At 47.8% G+C, this 18622-nt stretch overlaps 1 protein-coding gene across 2 annotated transcripts in view; it reads left to right on the top strand.

Moving 5' to 3' along the window:
- Window positions 1–346: 346 nt before the first annotated feature.
- stard13b (StAR related lipid transfer domain containing 13b) overlaps window positions 347–18622 on the top strand; it is a 60556-nt gene continuing 42280 nt past the window's right edge. The window contains exons 1-5 of one of the 2 annotated variants that reach the window (XM_076977038.1): window positions 347–684; window positions 3438–4554; window positions 9640–9810; window positions 11512–11658; window positions 17787–17817. In XM_076977038.1, coding sequence (XP_076833153.1) covers window positions 3589–4554; window positions 9640–9810; window positions 11512–11658; window positions 17787–17817 — 1315 coding nt within the window. In that variant the 5' untranslated portion in view covers window positions 347–684; window positions 3438–3588. Of the gene's footprint in view, window positions 692–3437; window positions 4555–9639; window positions 9811–11511; window positions 11659–17786; window positions 17818–18622 lie in introns of both variants that reach the window. The other variant, XM_076977037.1, reaches the window with a different exon arrangement.

Raw genomic sequence — 18622 nt, 5'->3', positions numbered from 1 at the left:
ATTTCAAACAGGAGTGTGACCTACTGAGTTGCTCTACTACTCCCACAGAGGAGAAGGGGTTTCGTGTGAGCAGGAAGTACAGTATTTGTGCGGCTTTGTAAGGCCAGCACCGTGTCCCGCTCAGCTGATTGGAGCACGAGCCCAGTGTGATGGGGTTCTGCTCCGCACCGCTATAGTCAGAGTGCTTCATTTACATCCAAATATGTAGCGTGCACTGCTTGTTTACATAACAGTATCTATCTCTTTCTCCCTCTCTCTCCCCCTTTCTCACTCTCTTTCTTCTCTGAACCCAGACTCCTCCCATTCACCATCAAACACACACACACACACATATTCGTGCGCGTTCACTTCTCGCACCCGCGCCCCCTTAACTGCACGTTTTAGTCACTACGCGCCTGTGCGTCTTGTTGCTTGTGGCAGTTCTTGGGAATCTGTGATGACAGTGCGCTTGTGGTCTGGCACAGTCTTAGAGAGAGAGAGTGTGAGAGAGAGAGAGAGAGAGTGAGAGACAGCCAAGACGAGTAGGACAGAGAAAGGGGAAGACAGCTAGAAAGAACCGTAGAGGGAGAGAGAGAGAGAGAGAGAGAGAGAGAGGAAGAGACCACGGAGTCTGTTCACCTGGGCAACTCATCAGTATTGTTCTGAAAGCCACTGGACTACACTGCACTCTGAACTACACTTCAGGTGAGAGGTGAGCTGTGAAAGTTGTCAAATTTCAGTGAAACTTCTTTTTCAGTTCTGCTGGTAACAGGTGGTAGGGAGATGTACGCGTATGGCAGAGTTCAGCGGGTCTTTCATCTTACTGCCATGCACGTTTTTGCCACAGTTTGTTTCATTATTAAACTAAATTTAACTGTTTCTTCTTTTGTCATGGAGTGAGAGAAATACTGGAACTACCTCACACTGATTACAAACATGTGCGAAGTAGCTTTCAAGTGAAGTAACTTTCAAGAGGGGATAAAAATCATACTGCACGTACTGTTACACAATTCAAACTTAGTTCTGTTCTGTCAGGAAGGACATATATTTATCAAATGCACGCTTTGATTCAAGTTATGACGGTTGTAATTGAAATAGGATTCCATATTACTACATGTGATCAGGTCAGGGATTTGCAGAATCAAAAGCAGAGAAACGGAACATTCCCTGCAGTAATCTGTGTTAAATGGGGCTTCCTGTGTAACGTGTGAATGACATTCAGGGAGCGTCTGGCTTGTTCTGCTCTTTCTGTGGCTGTAAATGAGGAGGCCCCCTTTCACTGCGGACTTAGAGATCTGCAAGGAAGAGCTGCATTGACTCGGTCTGATCGGTCTTACAGCCCTCCGGCCTGTGGAGGAGAAGCCTAGTTCCTTTGGGAGAAGAAATCTTCTCTACGATGGTCTCCATGTTCCATGGTGGTTTAGTGCACTCTGTAACTAAGCAAGACTGAGATGATCCCCAATTTTCTAGCTCAGCTAATTTGTGTCCGAGCATGTGTCTGAGCACATGCTTGCACACACACACACACACACACACACACACACACACACACACACACACACACACACACATGCAGGAATGGCTCATGGGGGAGTGAGCACCTGACCTTGCTTGATGATTGGGCTACTCTTCTTATCAGCTCCTGAAGGTCAAAGCCCCGGGGTGTGTGTTTTCCTCTGTCAATTCCAAAAGACTTTGTGTGTGTGTGTGTGTGTGTGTGTGTGTGCGCACGCGTATGCATGCAAGCGTGCTGGTGTGTGTATGTATGAAGCAACATGCTTGATAAGAGCTGGCCACGGTCAACCACAACAGCTGTCCTGTTCTCATAGCTGCCCCTGCAGAGGTGGAGGGCGAGAGAGAGGGATGGAGAGAGGGATGGAGAGAGGGATGGAGAGAGGGATGGAGAGAGGGATCATGACCTGGGTGGGAGCAGAGGAGGATGGTGGAGAATCCCCTTTATGTAGGGATGAGCATGATCAAACACTCCAGCCATGAAACATCGCTCTGGAATCTGACAGGGGCGGATGAGTTGTTGCAATATTTTTATAGTTTAACGACAAACAGATTGCGGTTCTCTCGCACGCCGAATCTTCGAAAAGATCAGCTCAACAGGTACAACCGTGTCACTACCATGTGGGTATTATTGTCGAGAGCTTTCCCTCCATACAAACACCATCTGCTCACCAGTGGTCCTGTGATCACAGACTGACCAGGCATGTATGCTCGCCTGAATGGTTGGCTCAGAAGCCATGTGAGACAACAGTCTGTAATTGTACATGTATAAAACGTAATGACATGTTGGCTGAGTGTATACAGATGGATGACACAGTCCTCTATTCTCCTGTGCCCCTGTTGCCTGGGGCATCAACAACAGATTATTGTGTGTCTGCTTTATCCTGTCATGCTCTTGATGTATAACATCCTCCCAGTTTACACCCCCCCCCCCTCCCCAATAGCTGCTCAGGTGACGTGCCGTAGCCAAGGTGTCACACCGGAATGTGAATGTATGTTTTGTTGGGGGGGGGGGGGGGGGGGGGTCAATAAGCTTTAATGAGGGGGTTAGTAGACCCACTAACCACAGCTTGGCCGGAGTCGTTTAGCCGCTCTGATGAATGGACTGGCGTGCTGTAAATCAGCCAATGGGGGAAGAGCATCCGGATTCCTCCTGCAGCTGATGTCACTGCCGTCGTGCCTGAAACAGATCCAGACTTGAACACGCCGACTGCAGACAGATGTTCAGCTCTGGAGCTGTGCTCCTCTCCCCTCTCATGTTCCGTATCTCTTATCAAAATTCACGAGTCAGCGAATGGCGTATATCGCTCAAGACTTCTTTTCTTATAGGACAAATACATCCAAATGATTTAACCTTTTTGCAGCATGCCTCCTGTGTGTTATATTAATAAGTGCTGTGACTGCTTGGTTAATTCACTCTTATTGTTCTCATGGTTTCAGCTTCTTCACTGAATAAAGTGAACGAAGAAACGTTGAAACGTGAAATGTTGAAAGTCAAGACGAAGTGATGATGGTTTTGAAATGTTCTATTTTGCATTAAGGACGATTTGGTCCTCTGCTTGGTGTGCGTCTGAGGTCAGTTTATCTGAGCTGCAGAATGTTACCTCCCTACATCTGTGAGGTAGCGTTCAAAACAGCAGTTTGCACTTTGCAGTGTAACCATTCAGATGGTTTAAATTCTTTCTCCACCTCCAGAACAGGGTTTTTTTGGTCATAATAACATTCCAAAAGTGGTGTAGTCAGTGTAATGATAAATTACTTCAAGTTCAGAAATGTTGAAATCATTCATGCCTTAAATATCTGAGAGCAATAAAATCTAATCTAGAGATTAATCTAATCTAATCTAAACATTTGTTTTTGAAAACGTGAATAAAATACTGGAAAAATTTCACTTCTATTGTTGTTACCTGAAACAATTGATTATGATTACCTGTTGTTTATTGCAGGTGAAACTTTGCTGAAGATTACTGCATTCGGCTGCATTTGGGTGAACCAGCCGAAATGTTTAACCATGGCCAACACAGCAGAGCCTGGCTTCAGACCAAGACTCTACTGGGGATACCGTGTGACTAAGGCCACACTACACTAGATAAAGACATGGAAGCTCAACCTGTGGTGACGTGGGAAGGGAAGCCGTCAGCAGGGGCACTGCCCTCCAGAATACCTGCAGCAGATCCCTCTGAAGGACACGGGCTGCCCCAGAACACGCCTGTTAGCAATGGTGCTGTTGCAGTACGGCAAAACCAAGAAAATGTGAAGTGTGGTCTGTTGAAAGAATTATGTGGCAAGAAAGAGTTTAGCCAAGGCCCAGAGCCACAGTCCTCAGAGATGTTAGACTGCAATGCTGGTGGTATTTATGCTCTTCGGTCCGTAAATGCCTGTGCTTCAGAAGATGTCTATGAAACTGGGACAACTGTGATTAGGAAAGCATTGGAAGACCATGGAATATCTTCTGTGAACAGCAAATATGAACTTGATCCTGAAGGATATCATGGCATTGACCTCAAGGGATGGCCACAAGAGAACAACCGTTTTGAGTTCGTCTCAGACGAGTGGGCCGTCAACGGATGCGGACATGCTGTGGACACCCGTATTCCCAGTAATGTCCCAGTTCCTGCCTTGGTGATGAGCTCCCAGTTAGATCCCTCTTGCTCTGCTCCTGTGCCGCTGGGCTCCAACCTTCCCCTCCGCCCCACGTCTGCTCTGCTCTCCACCCACGATGGAGCAGATCTTCCCCGCATCGTCAATCACAAACCCGGCTCCATCACCTTCGCCGATTACGGCAGCTCTCCGGGTCACCATGGGAATGGTGGGCGGAGCTCTGCCTCCAGTGAACCTTCGTCTGAAGGGGATGATGATGATGATGATGATGATGACAATGTCTTCTCAGAGTCATCCCAGTGTGGGGAGATCCTCCCTGGTTTCAGACACAGGAGAGGAGCAGGTGGGACAGGGGACGTCGGTGGAGGAGGAGACGTGGGGGAGGTGGGCTCAAGCATCACGTATGCCAGCTCAACAGACACAACCGGCTACGAGGCTGAAGAAGAAGGCTGCAGCAGAGAGGTGAGGCCAGCTGTTTTAGTCCTGTGTGTGATTATAGTCCTGTGTGTGTGATTATAGTCCTGTGTGTGTGATTTTAGTTCTGTGTGTGTGATTTTAGTCCTGTGCAGTGTGAATTTAGTCCTGTGCAGTGTGATTTTAGTCCAGTTCATGTGATTTTAGTTCTGTGCATATGATTGTAGTCCTGTGCAGTGAGATTTTAGTTCGGTGCGTGTGATTTTAGTCCTATGCAGTGTGATTTTAGTCCTGTGCAGAGTTATTTTAGTTCTGTGGGTGTGATTTTAGTTCTGTGTGTGTGATTTTAGTCCTATGCAGTGTGAATTTAGTCCTGTGCAGTGTGATTTTAGTTCTGTGCAGTGTGATTTTAGTCCTGTGTGTGTGATCCATGTAGATAGATTGGCCCATGTGCGTGCTCATGAGAATTCTTTCTTTTAATACATTACCGTACTGGCGTGCACAAGACGACACGCATCTCACTTTTTTATTTGATCAATCAATGTACAAGCTTTCTACCAGCAGCAGTCTAACTCTCTCAGATGTTCACATGCTGATGGAGGTGTTACAGAGTAAACAGGACTTTGGGTGCAACGTTACCTTCACCTCCACCCAGTAGGAATTTATAAACTCCCTGTCTTTTTACCTCCATCTCTCCCTTGTCAAGCAGAAGGGTCTGTTTAGCAGAACGTAGCCCTTTGTTATTTATAGCTTAATTTCCTGACCCCTTGGCTGACCTATGACCCCATTCTGCCTGTTTTCACAGGCCAGTTTAGTGGCATCATCTGGATGTTTGTGAATATAGTGCAGCGCGTGCGTGACCCAGTGCATGGTTCAGGGAGATCTCTGGAGATCCTGTACACACGCACAAGCAGGGGCGAGGCTAGGGTATTTTTAGTGGTGCTAGAGCACCACCGTGAAGTTGCTCAGCACCCCCTGGCTCAACACATTTTAAAAATATTATATTATGCAAAAACCTTGCTCTGCACCTGCGCAATACTTTGGTATTGTGCCTCTGTGAGCACTGGGGGCTGGGCACCCCTAAAGACCAGATCCTAAAATCGCCCCTGCGCACAAGGAATCCAGTGCAAAATTAAATTAGGCAAGTTAATTCCACTCAGTCGTCAAGTTTTTTTGCTTGAAGCTGACATAAAGGAAACAGAAATACACTACAGTACCTTTCAGACATTTTGTGCAGAACTGCTTTTTCAGTGATGCCAGTGGTGCTACTCCCCCCCCCCCCCCCCCCAGCTATCAGTGGGATATGTCACTTTATTTCATGTTCAGCCTCCCCCAGGCTTTTTGAGAAGAACTCGCAAACCCTAAAGTAAATATGTTGTTAAGAAAAGGGTTTGTTTGAAATCGAGTGTTAGTGCGTCTGTGTGGCACAATACACCAGATCTGTTGCTCAAAGGTTCTGGTGTATCAGTTGGTTTTGTACATTCCTCTGGCTTCAGGTCGTTGCTCTCAAAACTTTTAACTCAGCCTTCAAAACAGAGTTTTTGTTCCGTAACACACTGTGAACTTTGTTTGGGGAGCAAAGCGTTGTTTATTTTACTCTCGTTAAAAAAAAAAAAAAAAACCCCACAGCCTGCATGTAAATACACATAATGAATAAGTGCACGGACACTTATGGCTCTGACAGGTTTATCAGAAACTTTGGATGCTCCCTCGGTAACAAATCTTTTATGATTAAGCTGTGTGTTTGCAGTACTGAATTAACGAGCTCATTAGTGGAACGAAATGTCGGTGTAAGCAATCTGTAGCACAAATGCTGAATTGCAATTCATGTGTGGGGAAAAAAAGAAAAACAAACAGCAACAACCTGTAATCTGCTTTTCAGTTGTTGTCATTCATCTGACACCACCTGACAGTGATTACAAGGATGAACTGGCATCTTAAGGTTATGTGTATTTATCAAGGACAATATCAGGTGATATCAGTGTAATATCAGCTGGGATCAGGTGGAGTCTGTGTTCGTTGTTTTTATTGCAAGACATCAACCATTCAATCATTGCTTGATTTTTGTAAAAAAATAAAAAAACAAACATGAAATGTTTTTTTGAATAATAAATCTTATAAAAGAAACGACTGCACAGTTCTCTTTTCGCTTCGCTTTCCACTGAATGGCTGTGCTGGTCTAAAACGGCTCCACAAAGTAGTTTTGAAGAGCATTGAAACGGGCCCATTATTTGAAAACCGCACATATTCTATGAAGAAGCCCTAACCCTAACCCGAGAGTTCATCTGAGGGTCTTTATTTGTATGTCCTGTGCCCGAGTTGAGTGGCGGACTCTGTTCTCTCTGTTTACCCTCTCTTTCTGTTCACCCATGATTTAGGGTGAACGTGTGAAGGAATGTTCTACCTTTCTCCAACACTGACCTTGTCTCGTTTGCGCCTACTGAACAAATACCAGCATGATTCACCCCCTCAGTAAAGGGGCTTTTAGAAGAGCATGTGTGTGCAGATCTTAACCTTCGGAGGTTGCAAAAGATGCAACGTGCATGAATGACATTCAAAAGGTCAGCGCTTTCGTTGGTATTTTATTTTGCATTATGTATGAATTTTGGCTCCTGTGGCTTTGAATCAAAAGGTTGTGCATGTAGCACTGCGTGATCGCCATCTGAGGGCACCATTTCCAAACATTCCTCACCACGCAAAACTGCCCCTCCGAGATATGATCGTTTTCAAACCATCTGACCTTCGTACGATCTCCTCAGACACATTCGGAGTATTTGTAGATTCCTTTAAGCAGTGAAAATAAAACACATGCACACACACAAAAAAAGAATCCTCCACCCTCTGTAAATTTGATGTGACCCAGAGAAGATGCAGTTAACCAAGCATGTGGTGGGTGGTGGCCTTTTCTGTGCTACACCCTTGCACCTCCATAATGTTGTCCTGGCTCTCTCTGTGGGTGGTATAGCCATGGCAGTCCGCCCAGAGCAGTGCCATAGCCAACCACTTAACTCCTCATTTACATGTCAAAGAGCCAGCACTGTGGTTGCCAGCGTGGCCAATTTGCAGCGATACAGTTATAGCCCTCTCCCATTCTGTCCACTTCGGAGGACCACAATGATGACTTGATCTGGAGGGTTCCCTCACGCTGGCCCAGTTGCCATGGCGAATGTATGTTTCCCAACTGACAGTACTGAATAGGGAGTTGAGATGAATCAAGACTACTGTCTCCACTCAAAGACGATGGAGCGATTCTGGGATTCCAGTCATTCCACACAAGGAACGCACACATTCCGAGAATCGGTTCATGTGGCATTTTTCGCCCGTGTTCCTCTGTTTTGCCCCGAGTGTGTGGAAAACCTTGGAAATATGGCACAACACTGTGTGTTTTCTCTGCATTAGGTCGAATGTCTGCCTCCCCCACAAGCTATGTGCTAATCATGCTAATATTCAGAGCAGTGCTTTGTGTAATAGAAAACAGATTGCAAGACTGAAAACAGATCTTTTAATGAGCTTGGTCCCTGTGAGAGAAAGACATATGGGTCTATGGCACGGGTCTGCCAAGTGACCTCGTGCAACAGTCTTTTCTTAATACTTCTAAATGACATAAATCGCTAGTCGTCAAGAGTTTGTTAAGCCTTAACCAAGGACCAGATTTGGCCAGTATGAACATGCCTATTCTTTGCTCAAAGTCAAGATCCTTGATGGTCAGAGAAGCAAGACAGAGTAACGTTTATGTCCTGAGAGGACAGATCTAGCCTCCCTGCGCTGTCTTTGCCCCTGGACCACCCTGAAAGTCCAGAGGTCCCTCTGGGATTCTGCCAGCATGTGTCCTTTTCTGCTGGTGTCAATTCCAGCCACTTTCTCCCTGAAGGTCAAATGTCTGAGCCTCGGAGAGTGATCACAGGCTGCCCGCACCATGCGCTAGAACGGGCTTTCATGACCACAAACCCAGCACTGCCCCGGGTGAGGAAAACAGACCGGCAGTCGTAGAAGTCATGCATGAGAGACAGGACCATGATGCCATAACCCACATTGCTATCATTCCCACTCATCCTGTGTCCTGCCCAATGATTTTCATTTCATGAATGCATATGTAAGTGATCTACACCCCATGAAGTGCTTAATATTGTATGTGAGTTATGGTGGACGGAGAGCCAACAGCCTGTGTTTGGCTTAGTTTTGCGTCCGTGTCCTGCCGATCGGTCTTAACATCTCCCCCTTCTATGGGAACTTGTGGACATGTAGTCTCAAGCCCTCCAGCAGAGTCTTGTAGCCTGTCCGCCACTTATAAATGCACATTCCACTTTGGCATGACACCCATCAATAGCAGGATTGTGTTTGGATGAGAGGCAGCTTTGATAGGCTGAGAGCTCTTGCCCCGGGGCTCATGTAAGTTCGCTCACTCAAAGCAAACCCCCCCCCCCCCCCCCATCCCCACCCCAACCACCCCCCAGTTCCAAGAAATGCCCAAGCAGTCCTGCCTGTAATAGCATAGATTCACCGCTAACACCCTTACCCTGAAGTCTTCCTACTGTTCCTTCCACTTCTTTCTCCTCTGCTTCATTTCCTGTTTGAGAAGCCAGCGGCCATGATGATTTATGGCCCTGTGACTTAAGTAGTGGCTGCTATTTTATAGGTCTGGGATCCTCAGATTCCTAAATTCAAGTGATGCATCTGTGCTGGATGGGGCGGTTTATTTATGCGCATCGGTGGGGGTGTCCGGGAGCAGTGAAGACAGCGAGGGCAGGAATGCCCACAGGCTCTGAAGAGGCCACATGGCAGTCAGCTCCTCCGTGTTTGTTTTGGTCCACAAGGTTCAGGGCGCTCTCATGTTTCTCTAGTGTTCCTCACCAGTGCATGACTAAGTGTACGTTCACAACATGCTTTGACCTTCCTAAAAACTCTCTGCTCAAATAACCTAGACAAAGAAAGCTAAGAGAATAACAGCATATACAAATGGGCAAATATCCTTCCATCAAACCACATATTGATGATTTTAATACATGGTTTCATCACTTGTCTTTTGTTTGGATGTGTTTCTAGTGTTTTCAGAAAATATGCCTTATTAAAAGTGAAGGTGTTTCAGTCCTAAAAGTTTTACAGAGGTTTACGAGCTCTGCTTTCGTGCTGTAGGAGTCTCCTCTGGTGCTTCTGTCTCCATGGTCGGAGTCCATGAGTCACCTCATGAAGAAGCTGGACCAGCTCAATCTGGACATCGAGGAAGCCATCAACGCTGCCTCATCCCCCTCAGACACGCCGTGCACGCGTCGGAGACAGCCCACCAACGACAGACGCACTAAGCAGGTGAGCACACAGTCTATTTCACTTCTTTATTCTACATGTTTTACTATAACACAATGAAGCATTAATAAATATGTTTCAGAAGATTTCATGGGATTGAACGATGCCTCAATATATTCGAATCTAGCAGCAATCTCTGGTCCTGTCTCTATATTCCTTTTAGAGAAATTGAATCATTTTGAGGCGTGCATTAGGATAAATTGCATTTTTGAATTACATTAGTGGTTTATCCCCAGATAGGGGAACTCCGACATGCGAACGTTACCCACTTTTTGATGTTAATCAAATTATCATCGAGTGACTATTCCAGCTGTTTGAGCCCATGAGTCATCACGCTGTGGTGACGCACGTCAGCCGTATGTGTGCACAAACGCTCAAATGTTCTCCGGAAACACAAGCCCAACTGAGCACTCAGTCACTGCATCCTGGCTGTACAGAATTCCTTCATTATATTCCGGTCGTACTGTACAGAGTTGTAGCTGATTGCTTCAGTGTGTTTCAGTCTGTTGGCCCTTTAGATAGAATCGTTTAAACATTCATCACCTTTAATCAAAACCCGGGTTTGTGGTCATTTGTGTGATTGCACGTACAGTTATTGATTTAAAGCCTTTCCATATTAACTGTAAAAACAAACCCAAAGGAACAGTACACTGTTCCTATGGAGGCCATGCTTGCTTGAACGTAAATCAGTTACTGGAGTAGAATGAAGATTGTACTGGTGCATTGCCTAGCCACAGTCCGACAGGTGGTCCACAGCACTTCTACCCAAGTAGCCTTAAGAGAATGCGTGTGACTTACCAGCCCAGACACAGACATGTGTTCTACATACTTCGTGCACTTTCATGTTTTCGACAGTAACCCCTGGATATATTTCATAAGCGGAGCCGCGTGAAATGTGGCCGCTTTACTGGTGTCGGTCCCTCGGGACAATGTCTACAGTGCTACGTCGTGGTTTCTTTGATCCGCCAAAGTCACAATGCAGGAGGCTCTTGTACGTCCCTGTGTTTCAGATGAGGCCACTGCGTGTAGACTCATGGCGTGCGTTTTACGATGAGCTACGTCGGGCGCAGACAACGTACTGAAGGCTGCAAAGCATAGCTGGGACTAAGACAGAGGGTCATTGTGTTGGAAGCTCCCCACTGGGAACTTTCAGTGCTGCTTGTAAAAAAAAAAAACCTCCCTTATGACACTTGAAATGCATCCACACCAAAACCCTAGCTCACAGGAGGAAATAAAACTGGCTTTTCGTTCCCTCTGAGTGCCTGACCGAGTGCCTGTTCTTCAATTGGTGAGCTGTGCTGTCCTGCTTGTGCCCTTTTGCCTGTTTGAGGCGGTCGGAGCGGCACACGTGTCCAGGCTGTCTGGACGGCTGTCTGGACGGCTGTCTCAACATCTGCCTAGACGTCTGTCTGTACCCAGCTTCAGTAAGGGGGGCGGCATGCCCTCCTATACGATCTCCTCTGGCAAGGTCTTAATTTCAGCTCTCGATCTTCCTTCTGTGATGATCTCTTATCTATCAAGGGTCACTTGTTTATTTTTTTCTTTAATCCGCTCTTTGGCTCATATTGGTCCATTTTTGCCCTTTCGCTGACCCCGGAGCCGACTTCCTCTTCTGAGTGCCGTCCTGACCCAGGCCGAGCCATCTCCCATGGGGCCGTGCATGCCTTGTGCTCCGCGCTGACCGCGGTCCTGTTGTCATTGCAGAGGTCGGCAGTGTGGGCGGCGGTGGGCAACCGGTCCCTCAACGAGGACAGCACAGCTGTAGGGCCAGACTGGGAGGAATGTGACGAGCAGGGAGTCGTCTCGTGTAACTCATCCTCCGTGAGCAGAGGACGCCCAAGAAAGGCGGAGGTAAGTGGCTGATCTGACCGTGTCGACACTTCACACTTGCTCTCCCCCCTCGTAGCAATGCCCTTCTTGAGTAAGGTGCCTTGATCCGATGTGTGAGCAAGTCACACTTCAATATGTTGTCATCACGTGACGGAAATAGACCGAAGACTACCACTGAATGCGTGGTAAAGTTGCGCTGACGATTCAGCACAATAGAATCGTTTTAAATGTCGGAGCAGCTCTGAGGTCTTCGAAAGCTGCGCTCAGATTAGCCTAAAACGAGAGGAAGTGACTTTATCAGAACGCGCTTGCCAAACGGAGCGATGAGTGAGCGAGGTCCCTGTCTGCAGCACGTCGTAGCGGTTCACGTGGGCACCACGGCACAGCCCGCGCTGCTTTAAGACGTGGCGGGTGTTGGTCTGCGCCCTACGCAGACATCTTCAGCTCCGAACAGGATTCCTCTCCAATGGTGGAATGTAATGAACGGACTCGGCGGGACGGTATGCAGACTCGTCTCCGAGGGGCCGTCAGTCATCGCTCGGATTTCGGGGCATCTGTTTTTTTAATCGCCGCGGTTTGATCAGGGATGTTGACCGTTTGTCTTCCAGTGTAATCTCCTCATACAGCACATGATAAATGAGGGCCTGCTTTCAGTGCCGAAGCACACGGTAAATCATTGCTGCTCAGTGAAAGAAAATGCAAAATGCAATTATGAAACTGTCATTTTAGAGAGAGCACTTGCATATACTAACATTTTTAGCAGTAACATTTTATACTCAATTTTGTTTATATATAATTATGTATATATATATATAGCACACATATTAAAATATAGAGAATGTGAGTTTTCTGTTAAATGATTATGTAAGAATAAAACAGAGGTAACCAGCCACAACTGGCTGTGTCTATGTGCTACATTCAAGGAGCAAAGCCAGAACTCATGGACACATCCTCCAAGTTCTGCTGTACCAGATTGTTCATACTGGTTTTCAGTGTGTTTACTAATATGAAAACACTAACAGCAAAAAGGGGAATTCGATTTCTGACAGCTCTTTCTCTTTTGTCCTCTAAGGAACCGTCTCTCTCATGTTGTACAGATACATGTTTTGTTTCAGGCCACTAGAGGAATCCAATGCTTTTGTTGATGTTACATTCTGTTACCCCTGCTCTGGTTCCCCTGGCGAGTCCTCGGGGAGTGGAGCGGGGTGGGGGGTGAGGGGTGAGGGGTGAGGGGTCAGGCCACTTACGAGACTGGGGAGTTTTACAGCTGCTTTTATTCCAGACCCCTTGCGCTTTATCCCAACGCTCGGGCGTGGTGCAGTGGTCCTCTTCAAGGGCTTCAAAAGCCCCCCCCGTTTCCCAGACGCGATCACATGAGCAACACTGGGTCTCAATGAGTACAATATCTGTGGGAATTGTATTCCTTTTCCGTCCGGCCGGAGAACGGGGCCAGATGTGTTTGTTTAATCTTGGCATAGCTGAACAGTATGGCACTGCTAGGTGCGTTCTGTGATCGGTGTATGGGAACATAGCTAAAGGTTTCTGGAAGGGCTCGGGAAGGTGTGTGCGTGCTTGTGTCTGTGTGCAAGTGTGTGTGTGTGCATGCATGCGTGTGTGTATGTGTGTGTGTGCGTGGCTGTGTGTGTGTGACAGAGAGAGAGAGAGAATTGAAGATAATTGAATTGGCAGGAGTAATAGAATGATTTGGCTTTGTGCACTCTGTCAAAATGAAGTCTGGTTCTCAGAGAAGCTCAGAGGAACCAAGAACTCCCGAGACCCTTTTGGCGCCCTGGAAGTCATTTGAAACTCTTCCAGCAGAGCAGTCATGTCACCAGCGGCAGGTTCAAGTGGATCGACTTCTTCACGGCCATGTCTTCCATCGCCTTGTCTGATTATCTCTGGGCTGCTGGTATTGACTTCAGCCTTTAGCGTCAGGTGTGGGGTTTTTTACCTGCAGTCATGCACATCACTGGTCAGGGCTAAGTGGTCCGCTCTCGTCCTATTCAAACCGGGACATGCTCTTTGACACAAGCCAGAGGAGACATGAAGACTGCAGCCCAGGACTGTCATGTGTCATTGTGATACCAAACCAGATCATGCCCAGGGCCCTGGGCCCAGCAATGAACACAGTTTAAACCAGGAAACTGTGGAAGATGGGGTTAGTTCCTCAAAGTGTAGTAAATGTCCGTTTCCCCACACATTCTGCCCACAATATCTTCACTTCCCACCCCACACTCAGTGGTCAGTGTGACGGTCAGTGTGATGGTTAGTGTGATGGTTAGTGTGGTGGTCAGTGTGGTGGTCAGTGTGATGGTCAGTGTGGTGGTTAGTGTGGTGGTCAGTGTGATGGTCAGTGTGGTGGTCAGTGTGATGGTTAGTGTGATGGTTAGTGTGGTGGTCAGGGTGGTGGTCAGGGTGTTGGTCAGTGTGGTGGTCAGTGTGATGGTCAGTGTGGTGGTCAGTGTGATGGTTAGTGTGGTGGTCAGTATGGTGGTCAGTGTGATGGTTAGTGTGGTGGTCAGTATGGTGGTCAGTGTGATGGTCAGGGTGTTGGTCAGTGTGGTGGTCAGTGTGATGGTCAGTGTGATGGTCAGTGTGGTGGTCAGGGTGGTGGTCAGTGTGATGGTCAGGGTGGTGGTCAGTGTGGTGGTCAGTGTGATGGTCAGTGTGATGGTCAGGGTGGTGGTCAGTGTGATGGTTAGTGTGGTGGTCAGTGTGGTGGTCAGGGTGTTGGTCAGTGTGATGGTCAGTGTGGTGGTCAGTGTGATGGTCAGTGTGGTGGTCAGTGTGATGGTTAGTGTGGTGGTCAGTGTGATGGTCAGGGTGGTGGTCAGTGTGATGGTTAGTGTGGTGGTCAGTGTGGTGGTCAGGGTGTTGGTCAGTGTGATGGTCAGTGTGGTGGTCAGTGTGATGGTTAGTGTGGTGGTCAGTGTGATGGTCAGGGTGGTGGTCAGGGTGTTGGTCAGGGTGGTGGTCAGTGTGATGGTTAGTGTGATGGTCAGGGTGGTGGTTAGTGTGGTGGTCAGGGTGTTGGTCAGTGTGGTGGTCAGTGTGATGGTCAGTGTGATGGTCAGTGTGGTGGTCAGTGTGGTGGTCAGTGTGATGGTCAGTGTGGTGGTCAGTGTGATGGTCCGTGTGGTGGTCAGTGTGGTGGTCCGTGTGGTGGTCAGTGTGGTGGTCAGGGTGTTGGTCAGTGTGGTGGTTAGTGTGATGGTTAGTGTGATGGTTAGTGTGATGGTCAGTGTGATGGTCAGTGTGGTGGTCAGTGTGATGGTCAGGGTGGTGGTCAGTGTGGTGGTCAGTGTGGTGGTCAGGGTGTTGGTCAGTGTGGTGGTCAGTGTGGTGGCTCTGCTCATTTCAGTCTCCCTCTTAGTGCATTCCAGCCACCTTGAATGCTGTTGACATCAATCAGCCCCATATACTGTTTGCAAGGTCTTCCTATTCTCCCTGAAACTCCTAAAAGGTCTTGGAGGAAGTGAGATTTTCAGTTTCTGTTCTGAGTTAGTTTTATAGATTTTCACGTGTTGTATATTAATACAGAGAATATACACTTCCTAAGCAGTCCAACATGTCTGTACATAGTATTTATACTGATTTTGAAAAATAGAGATGATTCTCAGTTTGTCCTGTGAGTTGGTATATTAAATAGGAATAAGATGCTTGTGTTGACACTGGCTTCCAGTGCTAAACCAGGTCAACACGTGTGCAGTGTGGCGTACTGGAGACACTATAATATTGTCCACTGCTAAGCCTGTGATGTGTAAACAGTGCACAAGTTTCTCCACCACACCTGTGTAGTATAAATTTGTATGTCATAAAATAGTTATAGGTTCCGATCTTAGTTCCTTACTCTATTACCCTACTGTACAAATATTGGAAGAGTTCAGAAAACACAATCTGGGTCAAATTATACTGTGGTAGAGTGATTAATGAGATTCAACTGAAATGTATATAATTATAACACGGCTGGTGACCTGAGTAGTGCCAGTGACTCTGCCTTCGAGGATCTGGGCATCTTGCACCACACACACACACACACACACACACACACGCACGCACGCACACACACACACACACACACACACACACACACACACACACACACACACACACACACACACACACACAATGCTCAAGCATGCATGGTGTAGTGATAGATGATCCTCTCATCACTGTCGGGCATGAGGCGAAGTCTGGCATTGAGCCTGGGTGCTGTCCTCATGCTACACGTGGTCAGTTCGAGGTCACGTGTGCAGCCAGAGGTCACAGAACAGGTCACGTGCAGGTCACGTGCCAGCACGTCCCTCCCCCAAGACATCTCACTCTCCCCATCCTTGACTGTGAAGCACGCCCTGGGGCAGCGTTCGGCCACTGCTCTCCAGAGAACGACTTCGACCTCACGTTGCGCCAACCGCGTGAGCCGCGTCCCACACACGTCATCTGTGTGGTGAGGCCAGAGAGCAGCCAACCCCCCCTTCCCATCCGTTTCTCCTTGGCAGAAGGTCTGTTGAGGAAATCTCACGCACCTTTAGCACGAGCCTTTAGCACGAGCTGTATTTACGACCGGACCGAACAGCTTAAAGGTGATGGAGAAGTCAGGGCCAGGGTGGAATGTGCTAGGATTTGCTACGAGCGGCTGAGGATAAGCTAAATATAGCTGCGTGCCTCTGTGCGCCTCCGTGCTTCTCTGTGCACCTCCACGCTCCTCCGTGTGCCTCCGCACACCTCCGTGTTCCCCCGTGCTCCCCCGTACACATCAGTTGTGCCTCCGTTCGCCTGCGTGCTACTCCGTGCGCCTCCACGCTCCTCCGTTCTCCTCCGCGCTCCTGCACATCTTTTCTGCAGGGAGGCAGGACAGTTGTGCTCCTGGGGCTACATCTGGCCAAGCGCTCTGGAGGCATTTTCAACAGATGCCAAGAGCATGTTTTATTTTCTTACTTTTTATCCTCTCTTTTACACACACACACACACACACACACACACACACACACACACACACACACACACACACACACACAATAATGTCGTGTCTGTCTGTCTCTCTCTCTTTTTCTCTCACATTATCCCTTGCTCTCTTTTCATTTTCATTTCTTTCTCGTCTCCTTCTCCCTTTTGTGTTTCTCTTTTTCTTCTCCTCCCTGTTCCGCTGTAGTTCACCCTCTATCCGCTCGTTCTCTGCTCTCCCTTGTGACACATAAACAGGGCATGTAAACACATTTCCAAAGACGTTGAAGCTCCATAAAATGTGTATTTTTCCTGGGAACCAAAGTGGAAAGATCCTGGACTGAGAAGATCCTGTAGAAAGGTTTCTCAGCACACCTACCTGAGACTTGAGCTTGCTATGGGAACATCTGCTCCCACATATGTAATGTGCGGTCTCCTGCGTGATGTGTAATATGGCTAGAGGTTAGACAAGCCTGCCAAATACAACAGACCAAGTGAACAGGAAAGGGACCTCCAGACACTACAAAGTGCTTCCTGGGCCTCGGGGACAGAGGCAGGCAGGTCGTGCTTGTAGGGAATGTGGAGAAGCTGAATGCTCCAGTCAAAGCAGGTGGTCACCGCAGTATGTTATGAAACTCTTTCATGTGTTTGAGGACTTTTCTGCGAGTGTTCTTGCAGAGAACCCCCTGCATGTATTTGTGCCATGCTGGGCACACACATCCATCATGGTTGTGATAGCTACACAATCACAACAACAGGGCAGAAGTTGGAAGCCGAGGATGGAAACCATGGTAACCCAGCCTCGTCTGTAAGCGAGTAGCGCTCACTGTACGGGGGCCGAGGGGGCCAGGCTGCACTTAATTACACTGACCTCTGGTCAGCTCATTCACAGTACCACACTGAGCAAGGACACGGCAGCATCACATCACACTGATCTCTGGTCAGCTCACCAACCTGCATATTTTGAGAGAGAAATATTGCAGTGAGGTGACTTTACCTGAGACAGGTGAACAAAGTCTTATCATGTGTTAGAAGTTTGCCATTCAATCTACCCCAACAAAGGTCTCTGTCGATTCACCAAACAATACAGATATGATGCCTGTGTCTGCTGGGGGTATGCACCTTGTGTTCAGGCAGAGTCTCGTCGGGATGTGAACCAATGAGATGTGAACTCAACCCTGACTATCGTTTTGTTTTGTTTCTAGATGTCTACCAAGAGGAAGCAAGGAAGAGCAGGTAAGGACCGGTTCTCTCTTACGTCGTCAAGACGTACTTGTGGAACGACATTTGTTTTTAAAATCTCGCCTGAGTGTACAAGTCATTAAACTGGGGCAGTGGCATGGAAGTTGAAATGAAACTTGTTATTGTAGCGCACTGTAGTGTTTCTAAGGTTCCTCCACGACATTATCTGCAGCGCTAAATTACAGCGGCTGTAATTGCACTGACGAGAGGAGACGAGGTGTGACCCTGGGTGGAATGGAGGCACACGTGTGCTGTGAGGGGCACGTGTGCTGTGAGATGCATGTGTGCTGTGAGGGGCACGTGCGCTGTGAGGGGCACGTGCGCTGTGAGGGGCACGTGCGCTGTGAGATACACGTGTGCTGTGAGATGCATGTGTGCGGTGAGGTGCACGTGTGCGGTGAGTTGCACGTGTGCTGTGAGGTGCAGAAAGGTTGAGCTTTCTCTCTAACACGGTTACATCAGCAAAGCACCTCACCGGTTGACTCTTAATGCAGTTCAATATTTCACTCTCCAAACATCCTTTCAGCTCCTTAATCAGTCTGAACGAGTGCAAATTCAAGGACGGAACAAGAGTTCCGCTGGCCTTTTACCTACTCGAACAAGCTCAAAACGGCCTTCGCACCTTGGTTATTATTGTAATCTGACGTCAGACGCTTCTGCGTTCTTGGTGAATTCTGACCCGGTATGGACTTCATTCTCCGTACTGATTGCAGACGTGTCGTTTGTTTGCAGTTTAACGATAGCGGTCCTGCCACAGCTCACACTGTTCAAAGCCTTGTTTTCATTACCCCGGTCTCGG

Source organism: Brachyhypopomus gauderio, chromosome 16, assembly GCF_052324685.1.
Source record: "Brachyhypopomus gauderio isolate BG-103 chromosome 16, BGAUD_0.2, whole genome shotgun sequence".
In the NCBI taxonomy this organism is placed as follows: Eukaryota; Metazoa; Chordata; class Actinopteri; order Gymnotiformes; family Hypopomidae; genus Brachyhypopomus; species Brachyhypopomus gauderio.
This window is presented reverse-complemented; position numbering and strand designations above follow the sequence as displayed.